The following is a 25,140-nucleotide window of genomic DNA, read 5'->3' as shown; positions in this document are numbered from 1 at the left end:
GACTTAAGCTTTGATTTAGCGTAATTACAGGAGTAGTAATTATATATATATATATATATATATATGTATATATATATATATATCAATTTATAGCTGGTAATAATAAAGATACATATTTTCATATTAAATATATTAACCTGTACAGATAAATATTTTTTCTTTTAATAAGGGCCATTTACATCATACAAGTAAATAAATAAATTCAGTTTCCAGTATACTATTTGGAGTAAAATCTGTTAAAATGCACCAGTTTAAATGCAGATGCATTTAAAACTCCAGCTGCATTGACTGAATCAGTCCCATTTCAGCCAGTCTGTTCAGGTGTCAGTACGCACACAGCTGTCAGTGTGTGCCACCACGCACTGTCTGTGGGTCAGCATTGGCTGCGTTCAGTCGTCTGCCCACATAATGTTATGCACTGCTCTTTCAGCAAGACATCACATCTCAGCTTTATAACGTGGTCTCACTGCTCATGTCCCGGGGCCGGTGGTGGTCGATGTCTGAGTCATAGTCTGACTCCATCTCAATCTTGACCTGGGGCACAGGACAGGCCATCCCTCGGCCCATGGGCACAGCTGGAGACGACGGGCAGGAGATCTTCAGGTGGAGGGTGATGCTGAGGAAGGGCAAGCTCCAGTTACCATACACGCCCACAGCCAAATACATGGAGGGGTGACTGGGGAGGGCGGAGGGACTCAACCATGAGGAATCATGACTCAAGCCAAAAACTGCAACAGCTCATGTCAGAGATGAGCAAGTGAATATGAACTCATGAGTAAAATGAGCGGCTGTAGTTGGTGTCTCTGGCCACAGTGCCTTATGGTGAAGACTCTGTTGACAGGGGCAAGTAACTCTGAGGCTAAGGCAGGTTCTGTACCAGGAACACGGGGAATCCCTTTGTTGTGACCCTTTACAAGCAAGTCATTTTGAAGAATGAAGATCACACCAGATTCTGTTTCTAAAAGTATTTTAGTAGCTGGTGGATCAGGTAGTCCATTTCTGCCTTATACCAAATGAACTTGTAAATGTATGAAATGTGCTTTGTTTTTGGTTTTTCTGGTGTGGTTGTGTTACCAAAACTGAATATATAAAACTGAATATGAATTATATAATCAAGAAAATGTAGTGTAGCTACTGACAACAGGACATTGCAGGCTACAGTGTGTCTGGACTTAATATTAATACTACACTTTATTTCAAGAACAAATCCTGTTTTTCAATTATGATTTACTTTCAAAAGTAAACTATAGATTTGTTTTGACTTTGACATCTAATGATTTTTTTACCTACAAGATCTTATGTATACTTATAGTAAATTAGTCAACAAAATGCTTTTTACGCTGTTAAAGTCAGTGGTGAGGGAGTCCTGAGTTTGGAAGGTTTGGTGACAGAAATGTATTCTAGGTGCACATAACTCTTTAAATGAAATGGAAACACCAACCACAATTTTCTTTATCCACAGTTGACAACATCTTGTGTAATGAGTTCATATTAATCAGTAACACTGTCAAATCCAAACCATGCCTCTTTCAAAGCAATGCAGACATGATGGGCAAATTCAAAACTCCAAATCTCCCGCAGAGGGAAAAAAAACATAGTTAAACAAAGCAGTTATGGTTAAATGTTTAGCAAAATGAGCAAAGGCTGCACTTTCAATGCAAAAATGCTTCCATTGAAACTGCTGTGGTTCCAGGTGAGGGTGGTTCAGAGAGCAGGAAGCTAGGGTCAGGCTTCATTTCACATGCAGGTGTGGTTGATTTACTAAAGAAATCCAGCACATGAAGGAAAAAGAAACAACCAAAACAATGATGCTTGTTGCATGTGGATTGTTACACAGTTGTTTACAAACCAGCCTAAAATAAATTAATTAATAAATATGCACTAGATTATACAACAGACTTAGAATACCACACATTATTTTTTGTTCATCTATTTAAATCCCACATATATTAATCTACACAGAAAACCCTGATCAGTGGCTTTGAGACAGAGCAGACTATACAGCATGCATTTCAGTTCATCACCCTTCACCTCACAGTCACTGCCTTTTCTTTCACTAACAGTGCACATCAATGAAGAATTACAGTATGCTGAGTTGTGTGTACAAAGGGCAGCGCAGTGCACATACTGTTAGACATTTAGCACATGACACAGGAAGAGTAGCAGCAGGATTATACAGTTAATAATATTACAGTGATCTGCATTGCCTTAAAGTGCATGGAGAGGAGACTGAGCCCAAACATAAACATGTGGGGACAATTGTACATGTCTCCAATTGTGGATGCACGCGTCCACCCATAGAAATTAACATGTATATGATTTACACTCAGTATGAAAATCTAAAAATGAACAAAGGATGGAATAAGAAAGAAGTAATGAAGGGCATTTTCTTGTTAAAGAGTGTTTGTAATAAAACAAAGTAATGTAGAAGTAATCATTACAGTCCACAGCACAACAGAGTTACCAGTTCATTGGGAGAAAATATTGGAAGCAGCATAACATAATGCAATGCAATGCAACACCATAACACACTGTATTTATGGGCTATTTTTATTCTACTGTGTCTACTCTGGTATTTAAAAGATGTCAAATTGTAATAACAGGTTAAAGTTTGCTGTGATCATCTAAATATTTGAGGTTTTTGATAAGCCATTCAATTTAAATGTGTTGTTTTATCAACATTTTTAAAGGTTTAGTCCACCCAAATTCCAAAAACATATTCCATCATGCCTGTAGTGGTATCTGAAATGCAGTGTCTTATAGATTTCTGCTGCCACCACATTACAATGCAGGGGAACTGAATTTAGTTTGTGGTGTTAACATCATGCCTGCTGCCCCTAGCATCTACCTGTAGGAACTGAGTCTACATATCCCCCAGGGGGGGAGTTATTACCTTGATGAAGTGAGAGCCTAGATGCTACATTTTGAGATATAAACTGAGATAAAAACTACAACTATATTGACAGCTAGCTAGGTAGCAAGGTAGCAGTTTTGTGAACTGACCCTTTAATTTGTGCACATTATTGTGTATAACTAAATGTTCATATGCAAAGGACCACAACAGGTGTCCGTCTACATCTGTGGAGAGGGCTTGTGTGTGTGTTAAAGAGCACTGTGTGTGGCGGCCTGGCAGTACGCTCCCCATTGAGACTCTGTAACATCAGGATATACAAGATCTTTGTAGGGAATGTGCAGTTTGAGGACACAGTACCTGCGATCCAAGTCTGACTCTGAGCTGGGTGAGTGGTTGGAGTAGGCATGGTACTTGTCCTGTGTGAATACGGACACAAAACAGACAGAGATACTCTATCATCAGAAACTTGTGTCATGATACATTATTCCTATAGGGGGCAGCAGAAGCCCGAGTTTCTCACCTCTTCCTCACTGTCGTCTGGTTTGGCCTTCTTCTTCTCCTTCTCCTTCCCCTTCTTCTTAGCGTCATCCTTCTTCTTCTTCTCTTTCTCAGGCAGGAGGTCGTCCAGCCAGGCCAGGTCATGCTGGGAGAAGACCATGTCCAGCATCTTTCGAACCACCATCAGACCCAGGATCTGAGGGTTTGGCACAGAAATACACAGAGGCCTCATTTTTAACTCTGATCAACATTCATCTCATGTTCGAGTTATGGTCTGAATGTGATTTAGCTGGATGGTATTTGCAGATGACAGTAACATGAATCACTGGAATACACAGTGAAATCGGATCATTTTTTCTCTTGATGTTTATACTTACATTAAATCTGACATGTTTCTTTATATTCACTCAAATTCTAACAGTCAATTTTGATATGAATGGTTCACTATCTAGAGCATCAAATCATCAAATTACATGAAACTCTCTGATGGTCCCGGATGCATATTAAAACTTTATATAAAGGATAGCGATAACAACAGCATCACAGAATCCCTCAAAACCTGTCACAAATCCAAGTCTGTTCTATCACATACCATAACAGGGAAGATGATGGCCAAGAAGGTGGATTTGAGGATCCAGAGCACAGCCAGACACGTGATCTGGATCAGCGTGAACAGGTGTACTCTCCTCAAAGGGACATGTCGAAGGTAAGAGAAGTCTGGCTGGTGCTTGGATGGCATCATGTACAACTTAATCCTGTCCCAGAACTGTAGAGGACGATGAGACAAGGCGCAGATGGATGATAAGAGCATAAGGTCTGAGTGGCACAGGTTTATTTCATTGCAGACCTATTATATGAATAATTAATGCCAAAATTATTTAGGGGATATTTATATGTGTCACAGCCCTGCTTACCTGTCCAATGATTTGGAGAGAGGAGCACCTGCTTTAGTACGAACTCACCAAGCCCTGAGCTGTAAGTTTCTGAACTCATCTAAATGCTTGTGTTAAATGGTTACTGTGGATATTGGTTATTAAAATGAGACACCTGGCCATCAGAACATCAAACACAATCAGTGCAGGCACAGTTTCTATATTCAGCTCACAGTTTGATATCTTTGTCAACTCAGTTTCAACTCAGAAGTTTTTTTTTTTCTGTTGTCTGTATGGACACTACAGATCATGCCTGCCTGCCTGCCTGCCCTTGTTCGTTTGTTTGTTTGCCTTGCAGCTCTAAATAAGCTGCTTCCTGCCTGATGTCAGAAATGCAATCAGTGAGATGTCCAGCCACAATAACTCAATTCATTACGATAAATAACACCAACAGCTGGCACATAGCGTACCTGGATTCCACTGAGTGAGGCTACACCCATGTAGAGGAAGACACCATACAGCACAGGCATGGGAATGAACTACAAGAGGAGGGACAGACAACATGTAAGATGTTTCAGTTAGCAACACATCTAAGTTTCTAGCTTGCCAACACTACAGGGGATGATGTGTGGCAGATGTGTAACATAAAATTGATCCTACAAATTCTGAAATTTACTTAAATAGATAACTTTTATTGAAAAGTCTGATGCTACCTCCAGGGGGTCAGACTGATTCTTTATTTCTTGATTTCATTATAACCTGAAACTTTTCATATTATAACAATAAAAATGATCATGTTATAATGTGAAACTCTTTATGTTACACGTCATTTATTTATTTAATATTGAACACTTTGATAATGTAGTGGAAAATAATAACACAGAGGATCAACTCTGACAACTAGTAGAGGATGATGAGAAAAATTATCACTAACATGATCAGTATTTTCAGAAAAGCATTTGTACGGGTTTTAAATCTGTCAGTCTTAAGCAGTGAGTGGCCTGAATTTAGGTGGTTTCTCTGTCCATTACAACTCTGATTACAAGCAACACACAGAATAAAGCCATTAATTGTTCATGCTAGACAAATAAAAAATAAAGAAGAACAAACACATCATGTACTTCATACCTTCAATACTGGAGCGAGGAAGATGGAGACTCCGGTGAGAACAAACACCAAAATGCCTGTCACTCTTTGTTCTCTGTATATTGGACATTGATGAAATATACACAAGAGACTGTCAAGTCAATTTCACAAGGATTTACTCTATTTCGACTACAAAGGACTTAAGAAAAGGGTTTCTCCCATACTGTGATATTGCCAACGACAGCCTCGGGGGATTATTTCCCAAGTTACAGTTTTCTGCTTATTTCTGTGTTCTGTCTTTTTATTAAACTGTGGACCAACCTGACCCCGAGGAACTGAGGCTGCTCTCCGGGAGCGCTCGACTCACTCTCCATCTTCAGAGAGTCGATGTGGGCGATGGAGATGACAGTGGCAGCGACATACCAGGGCAGGCCCATGAAGGAGCAGGTGGCCATCAGGACACCAACCCAGAACAGATCCAGGTGGTAGCCGCAGCCTTTCTGCCAGGGAAACCAGACACAGATCATTTCTACAAAAACAATTAGACCTCATGAGCCTGCGACGACAGGTTCCATTCTGACACTGTTTTGCTGCATTTTAAATGTTACTCTGGCTGTGATGGGGTTATTTTCTTTAAAGTAGTACATTTTACTGATCAGTTCATTAAATCAAATAAGGTATAACATATTAGGGGTGGCAACATAGAGTAACATTAATGTCTAATTCTGACTAAATATGACTCTTGATGAAGATTTTTTTATGATAGAGCAGTTGCACACCTACCTTAAGTTTGTTCTCCTTGCGGTTAACAATGACAGCACTGATCTGCTGGTCCATGAAGATGAGGATGGTGACAAGGAGGGCAGGGACGAAGCTGGCAAGGTACATCCACCATGGGTTCTTTCCAAACGGCATCACCAGCCAGCCACGGTCAGGTCGAGTTGGCTAGTGGCAGAGAAGAGCACATTATATTTGCACATCAACAGTTTCTGCAGAAAAAAAGAATGACATTTTAATCAGAATCTTTAACATAACTGTTAAAGAACTGTTAACATTTTGGGACATGGGCTCAAAATGAAGCTACAGGCAGGAGTTGGTTGCTTAATGTTGTCTAAAGACTGAAAGCAGGGGTATCAGCTAGCCTGGTAATGGGAGCAAGAGTCCAGATAGTCACTGCTATGGACCAAGAAACTATCCAGCACATAACCCCTGTAGAATCTCAGGTGTGAGCTGTAGAGGTACATGTTTGCAGTTTTTCTTTTTCATTTGGACAGAGCCAAAGGGACAAGATTTAAATGCTAGCTGTTTCCTCCTGTTTTCTGTCTGTGTGAGTGATCAGATATTAAAGTCTTTTCTAACTCTCAGTAGTAAAACAAAAAAGTATATTTCCCAAAATGCTGAACAATTCCTTTAAAGCACATATAATTTGTAATCTATTCAAGGAAAGGATTTTTTTGTTAATAATAAAATTGAAAAAAAAAAAGAAAAAACTGAATAAAACTATAATTTAAAAATGACTTGCCATACCTTAAATTCTGTTGGGACAATTAGCTTGGGAGTTTTGAGTCCCATCAACATATCAAGCCCCACAAACGTCATTATGGACATGAAGATAGAGAAGTCACTGATGAGTTTCCTCAGCTGGTGCCACAGACAGAAAGAGACAAATAAAAAACAGTCTGAATGACAAACAAAAACATTACAGACCCGAAAGCACAGAGCAGGTCTGATAGGAGGCAATTCATAAATACTGAAGAAGCTGAGCTGCGCCTGGCTACACTTGAGTTAAAGATAATCCTTGTGTCTGGAAAGAGAGGTGATCAGTTTTTTTGTCGGTTTGGCTAACCACCTCCTTAGAGATCAGACACAGGACAGATGTGAGCAGCAGTGCTTGAAGGGATTACTTGGCTATACTATCAACAACAGGCCACTGTGCTGTTAAAAAGTACATTAACTATCAAAAGTGATAATAAGGGAAGCATCTGTCTGAGAAAGTGTTGCACTTTCTGGTTAAAATCTGCTTGGTACAAATTGTTCTGTTTACAGTTTCACAGATTACCATACCTTTACCTACCACTGTCTGAGGCATAGCAAAGCTAGCAAACATCAATGCAAACACTGCATTATGTAGAGGAGTATGCATTCAGCATGTTCATTTAACCCAGAATGGGCCTCATGTCACTTGTATACACAGTTGTTAGTAAGGTCAACTAAATTAAATAACTCAAATAACCTTCATGCAACATTAATATTCTGTTCTTCATATCATCATCATTCAGGCCTTGCCAGTTTACTGAGAAATGTTACAGTGGTTTATTTTTTCTTTCTTTTTTTTCTATGTGGATTTTACTGGCGTTGGCAATTTTAGAAAACTTCTGTGACTCGGACAGCTGCCTCAGAGTTGTCATGCAGGGAGCACAACATCTGACAGTGCAACATCACCAACTGCTGAATCTTGTTTACTTCTGTGACCGACAGTGACACAGCTAAATGTTTTTGTCTGTTGCTTATTTCTGACAAGACTTGAACCTCTGCTGTAACTCTTTTTACTCTACAGTTACATTAAAATAGATAAAACCTGCTGGAAAATGGAGTGGAACAAGTAACCTTATGGAAATTTGGGCCATTGATCATGCTAATGATAAAATCCTCTTGAAAAAGTGGCATTTATCAAATTGAAATGAGCGATTTACTAGTTTGAGGAGCCACAAGGATAAGAATAATTACAAAAGGTATGTGTTTTTACAGGCCTCTCTTATTTTCTTCATTAATTTGACTGGAACTTATTTCGAAAAGTATTGTGAAATTTCTTGTTAAATCAAAAACACAGATAGATGGATAGTTAGTTTTGTCACCTTGGTGGGGAAGTAGCGGCTGAACTTGAACTTCTTGAGAGAGACCGTCATGGAGTAGGTTCCAAAGAAGAGGATGAATGACATGAGGGCCAGATCAGGGACGTACTTGCAGGACTTTCCCACCAGAGACCCTCCATACTTCAGACATTCCTTCTTACTCAGCTGGCTCCAGTCCAGTGCTGTCACATTCAACTGGGATGGTGGATGGCAGTTTTGGGGAGACAGGAGAGGATGAAGAAGAGTGAAGTGTTTTGACAAAGACGCAGAGGAAAATGCAAACACAAACAGAGTGAAAATTGTCGGCATGGATGTGAAGTTAAAATCCACGGAGGAGAGTGAGAGGTTGATGGGATAGATGGTGAGAAACAAACAAAGGAGAGAAAGAGGAGAGCAAAGCGACTTCTTTGTCAGACAGAGTGGATACCTTGGCTAGCTGTAAACAAATTACTTTGTGCTTTTCTAATCATGTTGTCATTCAGGCTTCAAAACACCCCCTGTAATTCATTCTGTAAAAGCTGAAATGTTACCAACCCTTTAAACATTCAGCTTGAAATACAATACACCAAAATAGAGTCAACAAATTAAAACTGAATGAAAACAAGCACTTACCCCAGAGACACTAGAGCTGTTATCTGGCATTGGAACTAAACCATTGAAGATCATTGCAGCCACTGTGTATGAATGGGAGAGGGACAGATAGAGACAGGGAGGTAATGAGACAGAAAATGAAGAGCAGGTGAGGAGGAAAACAAAAGGGAAAGAAAAAGAAATGCAAAACATAATGAGAATCCAGCTGCTGGACGTTGCAGAGAACACTCCGAGGCCCATGCAGACAAACAAAGAGGTACTTACTTGCAAGAGACGGCAGCCCAATAGTTTTGCATGGCAAAAACAAACAAGAGACAAATCAGTTACAGAAATCAATGTCTGTAGAAATGACTGCAAATCACTGACATTTTCAAAAATACTAAACAGATTAGTGAGTATCTGGGGATTGTGTGAGGGATTATAATTTAAATTTGAATTTTATTAAGCCATACTGGTAATCAACATCCTGCAGCATAAAAAAAAGAAAAAAAAGAAAAACAGTATAATTGAGGAGACCTGTTTTTGGGGGAGAATTAACTCTTGTGCTGGACACATACTTTATCTAGTCTAAAGGAAAGACCTAGACTAGAATAATATGGTTTTGTATTAGTAGCCCATTTACTAAAAATTGATGAGATTTTAGATTGATAACAGTAATCAAGGGTTTTCATTTATTTCTCCACTGTATAAAAATCTAAGTTTTGCTAATAACATTAAAAAATCATAACTAAATAAGCATGAAAGCCAAGTTGAAAATAGATTCTAAATAGACTGTGTGGGTGTGGAATGATCACATGTGATTGTCGGAAAGGGGTCGGAGAAGCAGGACATGGCCCATGCTGTGTTGAGCAAGGGAGGAAAACTGCTGAATCTGAATGGGATATTGTTGGGTGGTACTGATCCTGGCCAACATGTCCTCTGAGGAGGAGGCAGACTTTTAAGACTCAGGTGTAACCTCACTCATATCTCAGACTACACATACTAGTCAAAAAGCTCCTCAAAGGCAAGGCGTCGGGTGTCTATGAGATCCACCCATAGATACTGAGACTCTGGACATTGTTAGGCTGTCTTGGCTGACATGACTCTTCAGTATGGCATGGAGGTCAGGGACAGTGTCTGTGGACTGGCAGACCAGGGTGGTGATTCCCATATTTGAAAAGGGGGAACCAGAGTGGGCTCCATGTATAGGGGTGTCACACTGCTCAGTCTCCCCGGGAAAGCTTATGTCAAGGTGCTGGAAAGGAGGCTCTGATTAATTGCCAAACCTCAGATCCAGGAGGAGCAGTGCAGATTCTTTACCCTAGCAATGTTACTGGAGGGGTCATGGGAGTTTGCTCATCCAGTCTACATGTGTTTTTTTTTTTTTTTACTTGGCTTCCTGGCTCCCTTGGGAGTTCATTTGGGGAGCACTGCAGGAGTATGCGGTAGTGCAACTGCTCTGTTTGTTATACATATATAATGGTATAACAGCAGTAAGAATTGTCTTAGTATTCTTGGCAGAAAGTCAAATATGTTTCCAGTTGGTGTTAGCCTCCACTAAGGATGTCACTAGTCACCAATACTGTTTGTGATTTTGATGGACAGCACATTCAACTGGTAGGAGGCCGTGGAGTAGATCATGAACATGCTGAGGATACTACGTAACTCTAGGAGGAACTGGAAAATGTTGCTGAGAACTGGACTTTCCTCTTATTTGCTGCACTATATTGTTACTTAGGCTGAAGATGAATAGCCTTTAAGATGAAATTGCTGTTTGGCACAGCTTTAAAAAAAACCCTCTAATGCAATTTCTTTAAGTGACATAGCAGACACTGATGACTATGCCTTTATGTCATGAAGAGTGAAATAAAATTTCTCCACAATAAAGAGTTATGTAAACTGAATACAGGTGCCTGTATGTCAGTGGTGTAGCCACAGTTTGTCCTTGTGGATAAACCCCCTATATCTCCCTGAGTCAAGGGGTGAACTCACTCGGGTCTGGGGCTAGGCACTCGCACTTGTAGGTGGTGACATAGTCGGGCTTGAAGTCAGTGTTGATGGGATAGTATTTGAAGGCGCCCACCATCTTCTTGATGGCATCAGAGATGAAGATGAAGGAGATCAGGCTGGAGAAACCCTCCTCAGTGAAGCGTGTCATGTACTTGATGATGTAACTGGCGTCAGTAGCTACCAGGACAAAACACTGCAGGCAGGAGTGGATGCCAATCCACAGACGCAGCTCCATGTAATCTATGGCATTATTCCTTTGGAAGTGAGAGGTCAGAGAAGTATAGTGAATGTACCAAGGATAAGCATTCAAGTATACAACCAACATATCAATTTCTGCACTTATGCACTTACACTACCTGCATTTGTAAAGTGAATACAGTCAGAAGGTGAAAAGATTTCACAAATGTACTAATTGGCTCTGAGGACCTTTTACATTTAAGCGTGAATATAATTAGCTCTGACATTGGTTTTGATATTAGAATTAGAGCAATTTCATGTGAATTAGTCACCTTGCTGGTATTATATATGCATGCTATTATTGCGTGTGGTGTGTGTTTCATGATACAGAGGGATAACAAATAACTACAGAGTTCTTGCACACCAGGCGCATCACTTCTAAACTGTGAAACAGTAAAAAAAAAATTCTTTCAATCACTTGTACTCCCTGTATTTGCTATACTTAAATGTGCTCAGACTTTCATTAGATAAAATTCATATTCATATATAGCAGCCATATCATATAATCTGAGATAAAACTGAGATTAAACCACCTAATCACAGAGTGCAAAGCACCACCCAACATACAAACAATTTAAGGTCAACAAACTATTCTAATTATAAACATAACTTTATGTTGAGCCTTTAGGGGCCCTATGCCTTGATTATTCTTCTTCCAAAAATTACATTTAGATTAGATTAAACAATATTAGTTTTCACTGTTTTCAACCAGCAACTGTATCATATTATCAAAGTTTGCTACTTTGGATCTTTACAGTAATACAGTTATCTGATATTTATACCACTGATCCTTCCTTTGACATTTAAATTACCCTCTGAATGTTATGCACTTGTTTGGTTCATCCTGTCTCATTGTATTTTTTCTGTGGTATTTTGATCTGTTTGATTCATTCTATTGAATGATGTAGTTTATTTAGAGAAGCTCATTGATAAAGTACATATGTAAACTGGGCTATGTTTACAAATACTGTATATAACCAGTGCTGTTTGTCTATATGAATTTTACCTGATGAAAATCTAAAGACCAGAACGTTGTAAATGAAGTGAGTTTGAAAAACAATGACAGTGTGGTTCTCATTACATCAGAGGGTAAAAAAAAATACAGGTACTTTGACTCATCATTGCTTTTGGGAATTAAAAGCTTAAAATAAAAGCTTGACAAACTAATGTGTACAGCTTGAGTAATACGTAGCATAAAGTGAAACTCTATATATTCTAGTTGACATTAAACAGGGTGTCCACAGATTCCAGTGTATTCTCACTACATAGGTCTATGGCAGGGTCATCTAAAGAAGCTCACTTGCTGAATTCAAACAGGAGCTTTTCAAAGATGAGGATGGGTCCAGTGGAGCTGAGGATGATGAGGGGCTGACCGCTGAAAAGACAGAACACAGAACCAGCCAGAGCTGTACCCAGGAAACTCTCCATCACGCCCTGTTGGAAGAGGGAGGTGGGAGCCAGAGAGAGAAGATTATTTAACACAGAAACAGAGGGGGTCGGTGAGAAGTTGTTGTGGAAAGAGATTCCCAGACCAAGTTGATGGAAAATGAAAATGCGGCTGAAAATTGTTATTTGTGTTAATGAAGTCAGCAAATCAGATGAGGGGAGAAGAAGAGAGGGATAACAAAGCAGAAGCATATGTGTTTGTGTGAGGTGAGAATGGCTGCTGCATCTGAGTGCATTTAACATCAGACAAAGGATTGAGATGTAGTATTTCACCTTGACAGGGAGGGGAATTAATGGGTGCCAGTAAAAGCACTTAACTGAAATGATTCCTGGGTCTGTGTGTATGAGTGTGTACATGCTGTGTTGGTGCAAAGGTATTGATGCTCAAGTAGAAAAAGGGAGACCTGCATTGATGTAAAAACCACAGTGGACTGAGCCTTACAGCGCAGTGGCCCCTGAGACAAGAGTGAATTACATCACTGTTTTGTTTAAAATTAAATTAGTGATGATGTCTTTCAGCTTTTCACACACATAAAGAAGACTGACATGCTGAGGTAGATTATTTGATCCTGGACAAACTAAATTAAATAGAGGAAAACAGTGTCACTTGTATGACAAACAAGCTGTTTATGGTTAAAGATTGACAATATATCTGAGCTAACCTGATAACTATGACGCACAAATTACACTTGAACTTCCTGTTGATTTTAATCTAGTGCTGCTACTTTGCTGAGTTTATATTTGGTTCACTGTAAAAGGCTTTCCCAACGTGGTAAACACGAATGTGACTCTGTCTCGAAAAATAATCCCCTTGTATCTCTTTTTTACACAATGTTAAAACAACAGTTGCACTGTTTTGGAAATATGCAGATTATGCCATTTTTACACTTTTACACTTTTTCAAAGTTAACCACCAAATTACAACATGTTTATTAGTGAGCTTTAAAAGTGCTGGTCAGCTCTGTGCTAAGCTAAACTAATCAGCTGCTGGCTGTAGCTGTATATTTAACAGACACACGTTAGAATAACATCAATCCGTTCATCTAACTCTTGGAGAGGAAAGATAATAGTTTCTCAAAAATAACAAACTAACTCTTAAAGCATTATTTGTAAGATCTTGTTTCTGTGAAGTGTAGTGTTGTATTGGAAGCAATTATTTGAAGCAAAATCAGTCACAGCTGGATAGATATCATAGTTGGTCATAGTTTTAGCATCTTTTGGAAAAACCTATTTTTAACTACTTTATTATCTTGCTATTTTATCAAGATTCCTGAAAATACCATAAAACATTCTGCAATGGTGTAAACTCACAGCTTTACAGCATGTACAGACCTTTCTATTGGAATCGCATGTCTTGTTAATAAATCAGGTTACATAAATTGACTAAAATAAACTGATTTGATTTTCACCTGGTAATTGTCAGTAGCGTCTCCCAGCAGGCCACCAAAGGTGATGGCATTGGTGATGCAGCCCAAGTAAATGAAGAGCACGGCGGAGATTGACTGGATGTGGAAACCCTCGTAGAAATCACTGGGCAGCCATGGCAATTTCCGCTTTATGTCCAAGTACAGCCCCCCGCAGAAGCTGTCATATATGCACGTACACAGTGGTTAGGATGCTTCACACATTCCACTTCTCAGCATGACAGATATTACTTTCTCTACAACAGGAGAGTGAAAAGTATTTCAGCACGACATTCACCATGAGTAGATGGGATACTTGTAACAATGATTTACAGTGATATCCAGATACACATGTCCACAGACAAGGTCAGTGTATTCAGCGTCAGATACCCCTGCACTGTGTTTTGACTTTGACAAAATGAAACAGATATTGCTCCCTGCTGAAACCTAGATTTTCAGATAGATTTTTTTATTTCCACAATTCAGCTTGTAGTAATAACTTCAGCAAAAGATCATGCATTAGATCAAGATAATGTTACATTTTAAATCTCATTTTCTTGTACATTACTCACTGTGAAACAAAATAAGACATGGGATATTTGGTTTTGTTGATTCTGTTGTTGGCACACCTGACACTTGCAGTCCAAAACTGCTAACATGACTGAAGATTAATCTTTGTATCCCCTGTTAAAGTGCTCATTAGGGAGCATTTGCATCTTTTTGGGGAGTTGAATTTGTACCCAGATAATTTTCCCACTTTGCCAAATTTGGATTAATTCATATTTAAATTTCCATTCCATATGCCAGAGTCAGGTTAAGCTTTATCCAAGCCTCTCAGCAGTTTGCCATGTGGCCTGGACTACCTACCGTCCAGTGAATGCCAGCTCCTCTCCGAGTTCATGTTGCACTGGCATCTCTTCATCCTCAGCTAGGCCTCCTCCTCCCCCTGCTGTACCATTCATCTGCCCCAGTTCATTCAAGGAGAACACTGACTTCCTGCAGAAAAAATACATATGACACAGATGTAACCAAATAGGGGGCGTATCAGTTCATTTATTTGTGGTTATTGAAGCCTGCAAGCTTTGACTGATGCTTTCTGACATGGGGCATTATTCTGCCCTGCATTAAGCTCTAATCTCCTGGTTTCATTCAGGAAACAATTTATTTCGCTGTAAGTCTGAACCTTTGACAAAACCAGTTGATTACAGCAAAGGTTTAACATCATGCAATTGTTGTAGGTGTACTGCTCATTGTGCCACAGACAGAGAAGCTGATAGATTTATGGGCATTGCTGAGGTGGATGGTAAAACTCCAACCTTTTGTCAGCTGAGGGGACTTTCTTTGGCGGCTCAATGCGGATTTTGGGATCCCATTCTCCAGGTGGAAGCACAATTACTTCGTCCAAAAACTCATCTATGCCTGCGATAAGATCCTCCCGATCTCTGGCCTTGTAGGCTACATCACTGAAGAGCTGGGAGGGGGAGATAAGGGGAGAGAATTTTACCATTTCACTTGGCTTGTATTTTTGCGTTAAAGATCAGGATGTACTGCTCTAATAGCAGGGATGTGACTCTTCCCATCCTCTCTGATGGGCTCCAGAGACTTGTTAAACATAAAATGTGGAGACTATATCGACATACCAACCTCAGTTGGATAACATTCAAAAACAACTGTCAGTCAGTAACTAATCATGCCCTGGAAACAGTATGAGTCAAGCTCACAGAGGCATAATATATACAGAAAAAAAAAAAAAATCAAAGATTCTAATTGCCAGTGAGTCAAGTTCTAGTTTTGTAGCAGATCACTGCATGCTGCGCAGATCTTAGGTCATTAGGACTGTAAATGAAAAACAGCACAAACTAAATATCTGAGTGAAACTTAACATGAAAAGAAGCAGCAGGTGTCTGCAGCCTGAGGAAGACAGAAATATTTTTCCCTAGAGAGGTGTGTGGTACCTTCATTGATTTTCTTCTTTGCATACAAACAGTCTAACCTGATTTTGGTCTGTAGAAAAATCATTGATTGTATTGAAGCCTAACCTGTTTCTAGATTTACTCAAATCTAGCTAATAGAAATGGATTTTATAGGCTACCTATGTTAAATAATACAGTAAATACTCCTCTTAATAAAACAAATGTTTTACATTTAAGTCAGTGTTACAGTCTATAGCTCTCTGTTTCTTTGTAGTCCACATACTGCTGAAGTAAGCACAAGAATAAACCCAGTAAATATTTTGGTATTGAATAGATGAGGAAACAAAATGCTAAATGCTAATATAATATGTAACGACAATGCTTACATGCTTAAATATGGCAGATATTATATGTTTGCCATGTTTACCATCTTAGTTGAGCATGTTAGCATGCTAACATTTAAAAGTAGAGCTGAGTCTGATAGGAATGCCATTTTTTTGTGGGTATTTGGTCATTTACCAAAGTAAATAAAGTAAAATTGGCAATAATGGCAATAGCTGTTGAAATATTTCAGTGTGCACCAAAGTGAGGGACCAACTGTCCAACCAGCTGACATGACCATCGATTGATCTCTGCCAGGAGTGTGACTAAAAACAGTACCACTGTGTAAATTGACCAAATCTCTGTGGCTTATTTAAAAACAGAATTTAAAAAAAAAAAACATTATGAAAATGTACTGACCTACCTGAGGCAGGCGAGGAAAAGGGGAAGATTTAATTCTTATTAATATGCCACATTATAATGGAGGTCAACTTCAAACTAACCAACCACAGCCTAGCTGTCAGTGTTTAAATTGTAGCTGACAAACACATTATTATTGTGTCTGAACTTAGGCAAGTTCAGTTTAAAATAACAGCCAATTATTTCCTCAGTACTGCTATTTAAAAGCATATGCATTTAGTGATAAATGAAATCAATAAAACTGCTCTAACTCCACTTAGCAACTAGAATAACACTCTCATTAACAAACCACGAGTGCCGCATTATCCCAATAGAAACCTTGGTCCTTGCTATTGCTTAACAATCAGCATCACTTCCAGATGTAATTAAAACACAATAGTGGGTATCCCAGTGGAATGGCAGGCTAAAGCACAAACCACACAGGCTGCTTACATTTCAGCTTCACAGCCTTTACAGGAAATCACACTTTCTCTTTCACAGGCTTACTGAGACACTGTAAAGGCATATAAACATTTTAGAACACGAGATACTTACATCATCCACCATTAGGGTTGCTATGGCTCGGCCGATCTCATTATAAGACTTGGCCTTTCCTTGAGGTCCCAGCAGAATAAACAGGAATCTGTACAGTAATGAGACAAATGTGAGGGATTTGCAGGGTTGGTAGGTGTCTGTGAAAAAGGAATTTGTTAACTGGGGGTGAAGAGGCGATGCATATTGCAGATCATTTCACCTGGTGGGTACAGGGACCTCAGTTAGACCTCCTAGTGTTGTGGCCTGGGCCAGGCGGACAAAGGCTACAAAGGGTTTGTTGAGGAAATCCACCTCACCCACCAAGACGTTGGATGCCTCTGCATCTCGAGGGATTTTCTTCATGAATTTATTTTTTAGCTACAGAGGGTGGAGAGATAAAAACAGAACATGGTTACATGTAATCTTTTAGTAGTAGATTTTGTACCAGTCACAACATTTGGTATATTTTTTTCTTATTTAGTTTATCCCTTCTGTACTTTGCAACATTCTTTTTTCCTCTAATATTTATTTCTTTTGACACATCCATGGTTTTAGAGCTGACACAATTAGAGAAGAAATTAGTTGCTAAACTATTTAAATAATTGATTTTTCACTATTTTCTGACATTTTATAGAAAAGGTGATTCATTTTAACAGAAAAACTAAAATAACTCTTAGTTATTGCCCTTCATGAGGTTATTCTCAAGTATTTGTTCCTGCAATGATCAGATCTCCCTCCTGGGATTGAGTTTCATCCTCTCATCATTTGTTACCAGCAGTCTGTCTGAACCTGGCAGATAAGTCTGGAAGGGCATCGTTAAATCAGCAGACGTTTGCAAGATAACAGCCCAGTGCTGTTCTGTGAGCATTAAACCTCCATAGACACCAATCGGAGAGGCAAAACAAATGTAACCAGATGCAGCTGTGACAGAAAAAGAGGGATGGCAAGCTAACCTGACCTGTCTGATTGCATGTAAAGGTGTGGCAGGAAATTGGACCGCAGCACAATAACACTCAATAATGGAGAGCCTCGCCAATAACCCACAGCCTGAATCTGTGGCTACATGTGAGAGCCAAGCACGCGGACTGGGCAATGAGATCCATGTTTTTCCTGGTGCCAACTCAATATTGACACAGACAATGTGGCATGCACACACACACATAAACACAAATACACACAATAACAAACTGTCACTTGTCCGTTGTCACATGTGACCTACTGTAGGGCTGTAAATACAATCTGAACATCCAGCCATCCACTCAAAACTGGGGTACTTGGAACTGGACAACCCATACTTGTCCTCATAGTTGCACAACTAACAAATAAAGTTCATAGCCCATATCACTCACCCCTAAACAAACTTTCATTCATTTATTTTTATACATTAGTCATTGCAGTGAATGACACCTAATCCTGACCTGTCTGTTTAACAGCCCAGTAGCCTAATCCAAGCAACAACAGCACGGCCTTGGAACCGTTCAAGCATGTGTTACTGGGTTTAAGCCACATTATTGCATCTGCCACAATAATGAGTGAGTTATGTGTTTGCACGCTTCCTCCATCACTAGCTGTCACCTTCAATAGCAACTGCAATAAAAGATTGATGGCACTTAGGACAGAGCTAGCTCCCACCACTCCAACGAAACATCAATTCAACACAACACAATGCCTTACTGAGACATGAGATAGGTAATCTTGCTAATAATGGAAAGCAGCAAAGTGGAAAATGAGTACATACTCCAGAGATAGGTTGCATGCATATTAATAGACATTCGCAATTTAATAAGACAGGAACATGAATTTGGTCATTACAAATACTCTGGTGTATAAAACCACACCAAAAAATATATATAGTTATTTATATTTTATACATATCCTTTAAATGTATTCAATATCAATATGTAATGTTTATGTAGGTAAGAGATGTACTCTTGACTTAAAAAATATTGAAACCATGCTGAGCTGTAAAGTCGCAGTTATGACTCACCTGGTCTGTGCTGGGAGTATCTGCAATATCATTCATACTCCTACTCTGAGCGTGACCTGGAAGGCAAAACAACAGCTTAATTACATGCTACATGCTTTAGATCATTTAAGCTCTGACGGTGTTTAACAGAGCATAGACTCAGTGCTCACTTTATAAGGTACACCTGTAAAGTTCAGTTCAATCCAATACAACTGTTTTGACGTGAAGTGTACTTTTATGATGCCTATAATGTCAGGGTTTATGACAGTGGGGTGTTAAATGAATGTTAGCATTGAAGGACTTCGCAGGTAGGGAATAATGGAACTGGTCCTTCTAATGGAAAACACAAGATGCTGCACAAATCACCTGATGTTTTTAAGCTGCTGGTTGAAGATAAGAAAGCTTTGGGAAAATTCAAAGACAACAGTTTCATCAAAGTAATTTGTTGAGTGTGATGTATTGCTTAATGCCTAACCACTGGATCATGATTTGTTACTTCTAACAGGTAATTTCACCCAAAAGTGAACACTATTTGAGTTTTGAGGACTTGAGAAGCCATAACTCTTAGAAGCTGAGGTCAATTGAAAAAACATCTCATGTGTGTTGGAGTGCAGATGGAGAAAGCATTAGTCATCGTTACTGAGTCCAGCATTTTAGGTAAAGATGGCTCACTTTAATGGATCACTCTGACTGAAACTAATCTTTGAGTAAAAAGTATGAAGGTGCCAGTTCATACCATCCACTTCTGATTTATATCTGTCTTTATGGTTTTTATATCAAATGTCTTACCACAGAAATATTACTTACTAATTTTAGATATTTTATATCAAAAAATCTGTTCCTACCTTTAAAAAAAACAACAAAAAACAACCATGGCTTTTCATGAATCAAAACCTAATCATACTATACCTCAAAAAACAAAGGCAGAGTTAGAGAGAGAGAGAGAGAGAGAGAGAGAGATGCATATATGCAAGCTGAAACCCCAGACCAAGAACCACTCACGCAGGCGACCATAGTTAGCAGACTGCTGCTGTTTCATTCTGAGGTCTTCTGTGGATCGGTTAAAGTTGGCCATTTGCCCCGGACCTGGTCCTGGTCCGCCTCGGGGCCCTAAATTACGACCTGGCAAGGCAAGGGAAGCAAGAAAAAACACAAACAGCAACAAGTGGTTAGAGGTGATGCTTTATGATTTATCTATGAGATGAGATGGGGAAATGTTACAGCGGTAATTAACTCATCAAACATTAATACATTTCCTGTGTGAGCCCTGTTGACTTCAGGAGCCCATTCATTCATTTGCCAAGTGAGTCAAATATATTACTCCCATGGTAATGGGAGTAATGGTATGTATAATATTGCATGCATAATTCATGTGTCATTCACCACTGCACACATTTTACACATGGATACATGTAAAAGAAAGAAAATGTAGCAGCTGATAATTATTATTTTGTAAGTGCTGTAGATCAGTAAACTAACAAACCCAAGGTCCCTGTATAGTTTTTGGGTAGAGCAAGATGACAGTTTGCAACAACTACAGGTAAGGGCACTCACTGGTCGAAGAGCTGGATTTGCCGATGTCAGCCAGCGAGCGGTGGATTGGCTTCTTGGTTTGATGTCGATGTTTCCTCAGCAGGACAAAACTGATTTTCTCTCTCAGATCAGGAGATATCATGCCCTCCTCTATCTGTCTCTCAATGATGTCATCTGGAAAAAGACACATTTGTATGTTACATGAGAAAATGTGACATGCGGTTCCAGTGTTTCCAACCTGATGCATTTCGTTGCTATATTATGCATTACAGTCTACAGCATACTCTACATCATGTATAGTTGCTCATAATACTGAGTACACATCAGTAAAATTATAATGGCCACTGAATGGCAAATTCCCTTTAACTCTACAGATTCTGTATATATATATTCAACATATGCAACATTCTGTGATACTGCCAGACTACAATTTAGCAAAGAAGTATTGTCTAAGAACCAAGGATTCCAGCAGGTGAAATTTACTTTACAATATCAGCTTAAGGTCATGACAATTGTTGAACAATAATGAACACCTTACACTACTGAGCCAAATGTAACCTGTTTTCCAGAGTAAGTGGCAGCGCTCTATAATAACCCCACCAGTCACTTGAACAAAGAAAATTAAGATGTAAACGATTAACAAACAACGGGGGGGTATGCAAATGCAAATAAAAACTGGATTGTATTATATGGAGCTTCGATAAAAATGTCTAGTGGTTGATCAGTTTTGCTGCAAACTGGGAAACACATTGATTCTTTTTCTATTGATTACCTAATATTTATTGACTACTCCTTACTGATGCATCTGTGGCTTCCGTTTTTACGGGCCATGAGTAATATAGGGACAGTCCTGAAAGCATGAGTTGGCATACTCATTGTAAAATGTTTCAATATTTGACGACAGGGAAGGTTAATAGGGGTTGCTATGGTATGGGGATATTCATTAATGTAATAAACATTTATGAGAAATAATTTGGTTTACAAATCTAGGTTAGCCTACTGTAGTATTAGCAGTTGCTAAACACTGCCTTACTGTAGCTAGTGAGTAAAGGAACCATGAAATGTTTGTGTTCACACTAGCTACTACTGTATATCATTAGCTTGATTCAACTATCAGCGTCACGCTATGAAGGTGTGCCCTAATTTGGTCCCTAGTTAAGTAACTCATAGTGAATACAGCTGATCCAATTTCAGGCAGAGTTAAAGTTTTTCAGAATTTGTGACAGGTACCATGATTCCAAGGTGGCCATAATGACACTCCACACTGACAACATTATTTTTGCTAAGTTAGTCTAGACCAAAAATTCACGAGAAATAAAGTGGAGAGTTGTTAAGTTGCTGTTTAACAAGTGAAGCTGTGACAAGAGCCAGCATACATCAGTTAGTACAGTTTGTTCTGTTATTATCCAGCTTTGCAATCAAGAAACAGCTGAATATCAAACAGAATATATATCAACAGTGTTATGATATGATATACTCTTTTCAGGAAACTAAATTCTGAAAATCTCACCAACTATTTGAGGCAGTGAGTAGCCTTCCAGGTCGAGTAGCACTGTTCCCGTCTGGAGACATGTCCTAAGCTCAAAAAGACTGTGCAGGGACAGCGTGGACACATGGGGTTTACTCCACCTCTCTCCTCCCTCCTCCACCTTCTCCTCGAACTTCACCCACCTGAAAGCAGAAAAGCACACAGTGAGGAAGAAGAACAGGTGAGAAGTATTTAAGTGTGGAGATTTCTTTGAGTTTAGCACCTAGTCTCTGCTGGTGGTGCCTGCTAATCAGTATGACTGTGAGTGTATGACTGTGACCTCAGTTCACTCACAGGGGAACACTGTGTTGTTCAGCGGTTGGGCTTGTATTGCAACATACTTTGAATAATCACACTAAATAATGATTTTTTCCTGCACTGAAAATACCATTCTTCCATCTCTCTGTTTTGAACTCAGTTGGATCTCCCTCTAGCCCTCCTAGATCTGACAAAGCCATTGAACAATGTTCATTGTGATATGAGGGTGAATAAGCTTGGGCCAAACTAAATCTTACATAGACTGTGCAACTGAGGATCGACATTTCTTCCTACACCTGATTGCTGAAATACACCATTTTCTAAGTTGCCCTTGGTCTTTACTTTCAGTTTTTAAACTAAAAAACACAGCATCAAATTACCTTGTAGCTATGCCACAAAATCAATTTCTAATAAATTTGGGATGAGATATTATCTATGCAGTTGCAATGGTGTGCCTTATTTCATATCGGCAAAAAAATAAAAAATAAAAAACTTTTTCAGTAATTCTGATTTGTCAAAGCAAGAAAAGTACAAGTGGAACCAGAAACACTAATTATGGCTGTATTACATTTAATCATAATGGAGTACTGCAATGCAACAATTTCCCGCAAGGGAATTAATAAATTAATAAAGGATTTTGATTCTGATTCTGAATATGTTGTCACTGGGTCAACACAATACTATGACTGTGAACACTGACCACCTAAACAGAATGCATCATTAATGTTATACATCTGTGTTTGACAAGTTAAAACATCATGAAAATGGCATCTGCCTAGTTTTCATCTAATTCTAATGTTCGACTAGTGGAAACATGATGGCTGATTGTGTGTGTGTGTGTGTGTGTGTGTGTGTGTGTGTGTAGTCATTCACCTGGCAGATTCCTTCCACTCTAGTTCATCTCCTTCTCTCTGTAGAGTGTCCATCTCAGTGAAGAGAGTTGGTGTGGGCATGTCATCCTCTTCACTCAGGATGTAACGAAGCCGCTCTGCCGCCGGAGACACTTCATGAAATGAAAGAATTAAAGAATGTCTTTCTTTCATCACATGATCAAGGTTTAACAGGCTTCAAGGTCCTGGGGATTTTAAAAGTTGCCTAAAACACAATGTTAAAAGGAAGAAAAGTTGTAACTGCATGGCTTTTAGCTGTTTGCTGTAGCAGCCACTAGCCTTCCCGTTTGTATTGATGACCTGCTGCTCAGAGCCTTAGCCTGCATCTCTGCCACACAAATAGGATGTCCTTTTTGCATTACTGAGAGGTCAAATCAAACTGTCCTTTCACATAAACATAAACACTGCCAGTCAGAAATTTTATGACACCTTAAATTGAGGCATAGAAAGAGGAATCTAGTTGTTTTTACAGTGGAAAATATCAAATATTGTTCAGAAAGTTCATCCCAGCACTGTTGCAGAAGTTCCCATAAATGTGTTGCTTTGCTATCACCAGCTCCATGGGGTTTGACTTCATTACTGACCATTACTTTATCCCTGAACAAGGGCTTTTCATATGAAATTTACATTATCTTTTAGTTTTTGGTGACTCCCACTTTTTTAACCTCAGACAGTTACCTTTGTACCATCTAAGGTTATTCACTGGACTTAAACTGCTTAAATTTCAGTAATCACTGGGGAAATGGAGTTGTTTTATATCATTTTACTAACAGTATATAAAAAACTTATGAATGTAGAAAGTGATCTCCAATATGCATCTGGACACATGGACAACCAGCTGTAGGATGTTTTATGTCATTCCACTGTACCAGCAGTAATGATCACAGTACTGAAGCCTACATGCAGATCACACCTGATTATAGGTATTCAATCATGAGCCTGCTGTGCTTACAATCCATTTCACTATATTATTTGTATGGGGGTTGAAATGGACCCCATGTTCATGAATGATGCTGTAGGGTAATGACATGTCAGCTGACCACACCGGACCATATGGACTGAACTGTATAGTAATTACTGTACATGGGTTGAGTCTTTTAATGCCACCACTGATCAATTATATTGAAGTGCTTTATTGACAGCAGCTTACAGTGAATTCCACTTATATGTTGTCTTTTCTGAATGGGCAAGCAGTGATGTAATCAATCACATAAAACCAGAGAAAAAAATGTTACCAATAAAATACAACCTGATCTTGATCTTATACATTTTTCACTGAGGTGGAGAGAGCACTCAGAGAGTACTCATTAGCTTTATCTGCTAAGATAGATCAGCCTTTTAATGTCCCAGATAAGATGTATTTTTAGAGCCTGTAAACATTTCACACAGAAACATACAGATGAACAACACAGACATCCAACATTTATGTCCCTGCCCTTGTCCCAACCCACATCTCCTTACGCAAAAATGGGTACAGTGTCAATTATACAGCTCAAGGCTGCTGTTACAAAATGGACAAAAGTTCTGCCAAAGCGGTACATGTAAGCCTAATAGGTTTGCTTTTGTTGGAGATGGTTAACATGGTGAGGAAACAGGGGGAGTAGTACAGCAGGGTGGGTTGAATTATGCTTTTGTAAAGCAACAACAGCAGGTGATGGGAAACAGAAAGTGCTCTGGATTTGCATATGATGGGGACCCTCTGTTGCTAAACAGACAAGAGCTCAACTAATTTCATTAATGAGAGTGAGGATAGCCTATTTTTCTTCCTATGCTCTCTTAGGTGTTTACCTTCATTGGACGCTATTTTCTCCCACTGTTGTCCTGAACATCTTTATTCTCCATGCTACAATCCTCCTCCTGGTACCAGCACCACATGCATTACTCGTATTCATGGAGTCCCACGCACTCCAAAAGACTGTAAGTGTGTGTCCATACATGTCTAGAAAGAGTAAACACCTCTGCTGCCTTGC

The 25,140-nt window shown here is 39.2% G+C and overlaps 1 protein-coding gene across 2 annotated transcripts; it reads right to left on the bottom strand.

Moving 5' to 3' along the window:
* Positions 1-376: 376 nt before the first annotated feature.
* Positions 377-23,221, bottom strand: slc4a5a (solute carrier family 4 member 5a). Of its 2 annotated transcripts, none has more exons than XM_018668339.2 (23): positions 23,154-23,221; positions 22,005-22,165; positions 20,516-20,668; positions 19,964-20,083; positions 18,983-19,038; positions 17,216-17,373; positions 17,017-17,104; positions 15,145-15,299; positions 14,696-14,824; positions 13,835-14,009; positions 12,280-12,413; positions 10,725-10,996; positions 8,775-8,809; positions 8,166-8,357; positions 6,838-6,951; positions 6,094-6,255; positions 5,632-5,810; positions 5,353-5,425; positions 4,695-4,763; positions 3,945-4,118; positions 3,375-3,548; positions 3,212-3,270; positions 377-616 (listed from the first exon to the last, which is right to left on the bottom strand). In XM_018668339.2, the coding sequence occupies exons 1-23, from the start codon at positions 23,204-23,206 to the stop codon at positions 451-453; spliced, it is 3,051 nt and encodes a 1,016-aa protein (XP_018523855.2). In that variant the 5' UTR covers positions 23,207-23,221; the 3' UTR covers positions 377-450. The 2 variants fall into 2 exon arrangements, with proteins under 2 accessions (XP_018523855.2, XP_018523856.2); XM_018668340.2 differs by having other exon boundaries at positions 19,964-20,062.
* Positions 23,222-25,140: the final 1,919 nt, after the last annotated feature.

This window comes from Lates calcarifer, linkage group LG13 (genome assembly GCF_001640805.2).
Source record: "Lates calcarifer isolate ASB-BC8 linkage group LG13, TLL_Latcal_v3, whole genome shotgun sequence".
NCBI lineage: Eukaryota > Metazoa > Chordata > Actinopteri > Centropomidae > Lates > Lates calcarifer.
Note: the sequence above shows the minus strand (reverse complement) of the source record. Positions and strands in the feature narration are given on the sequence as shown.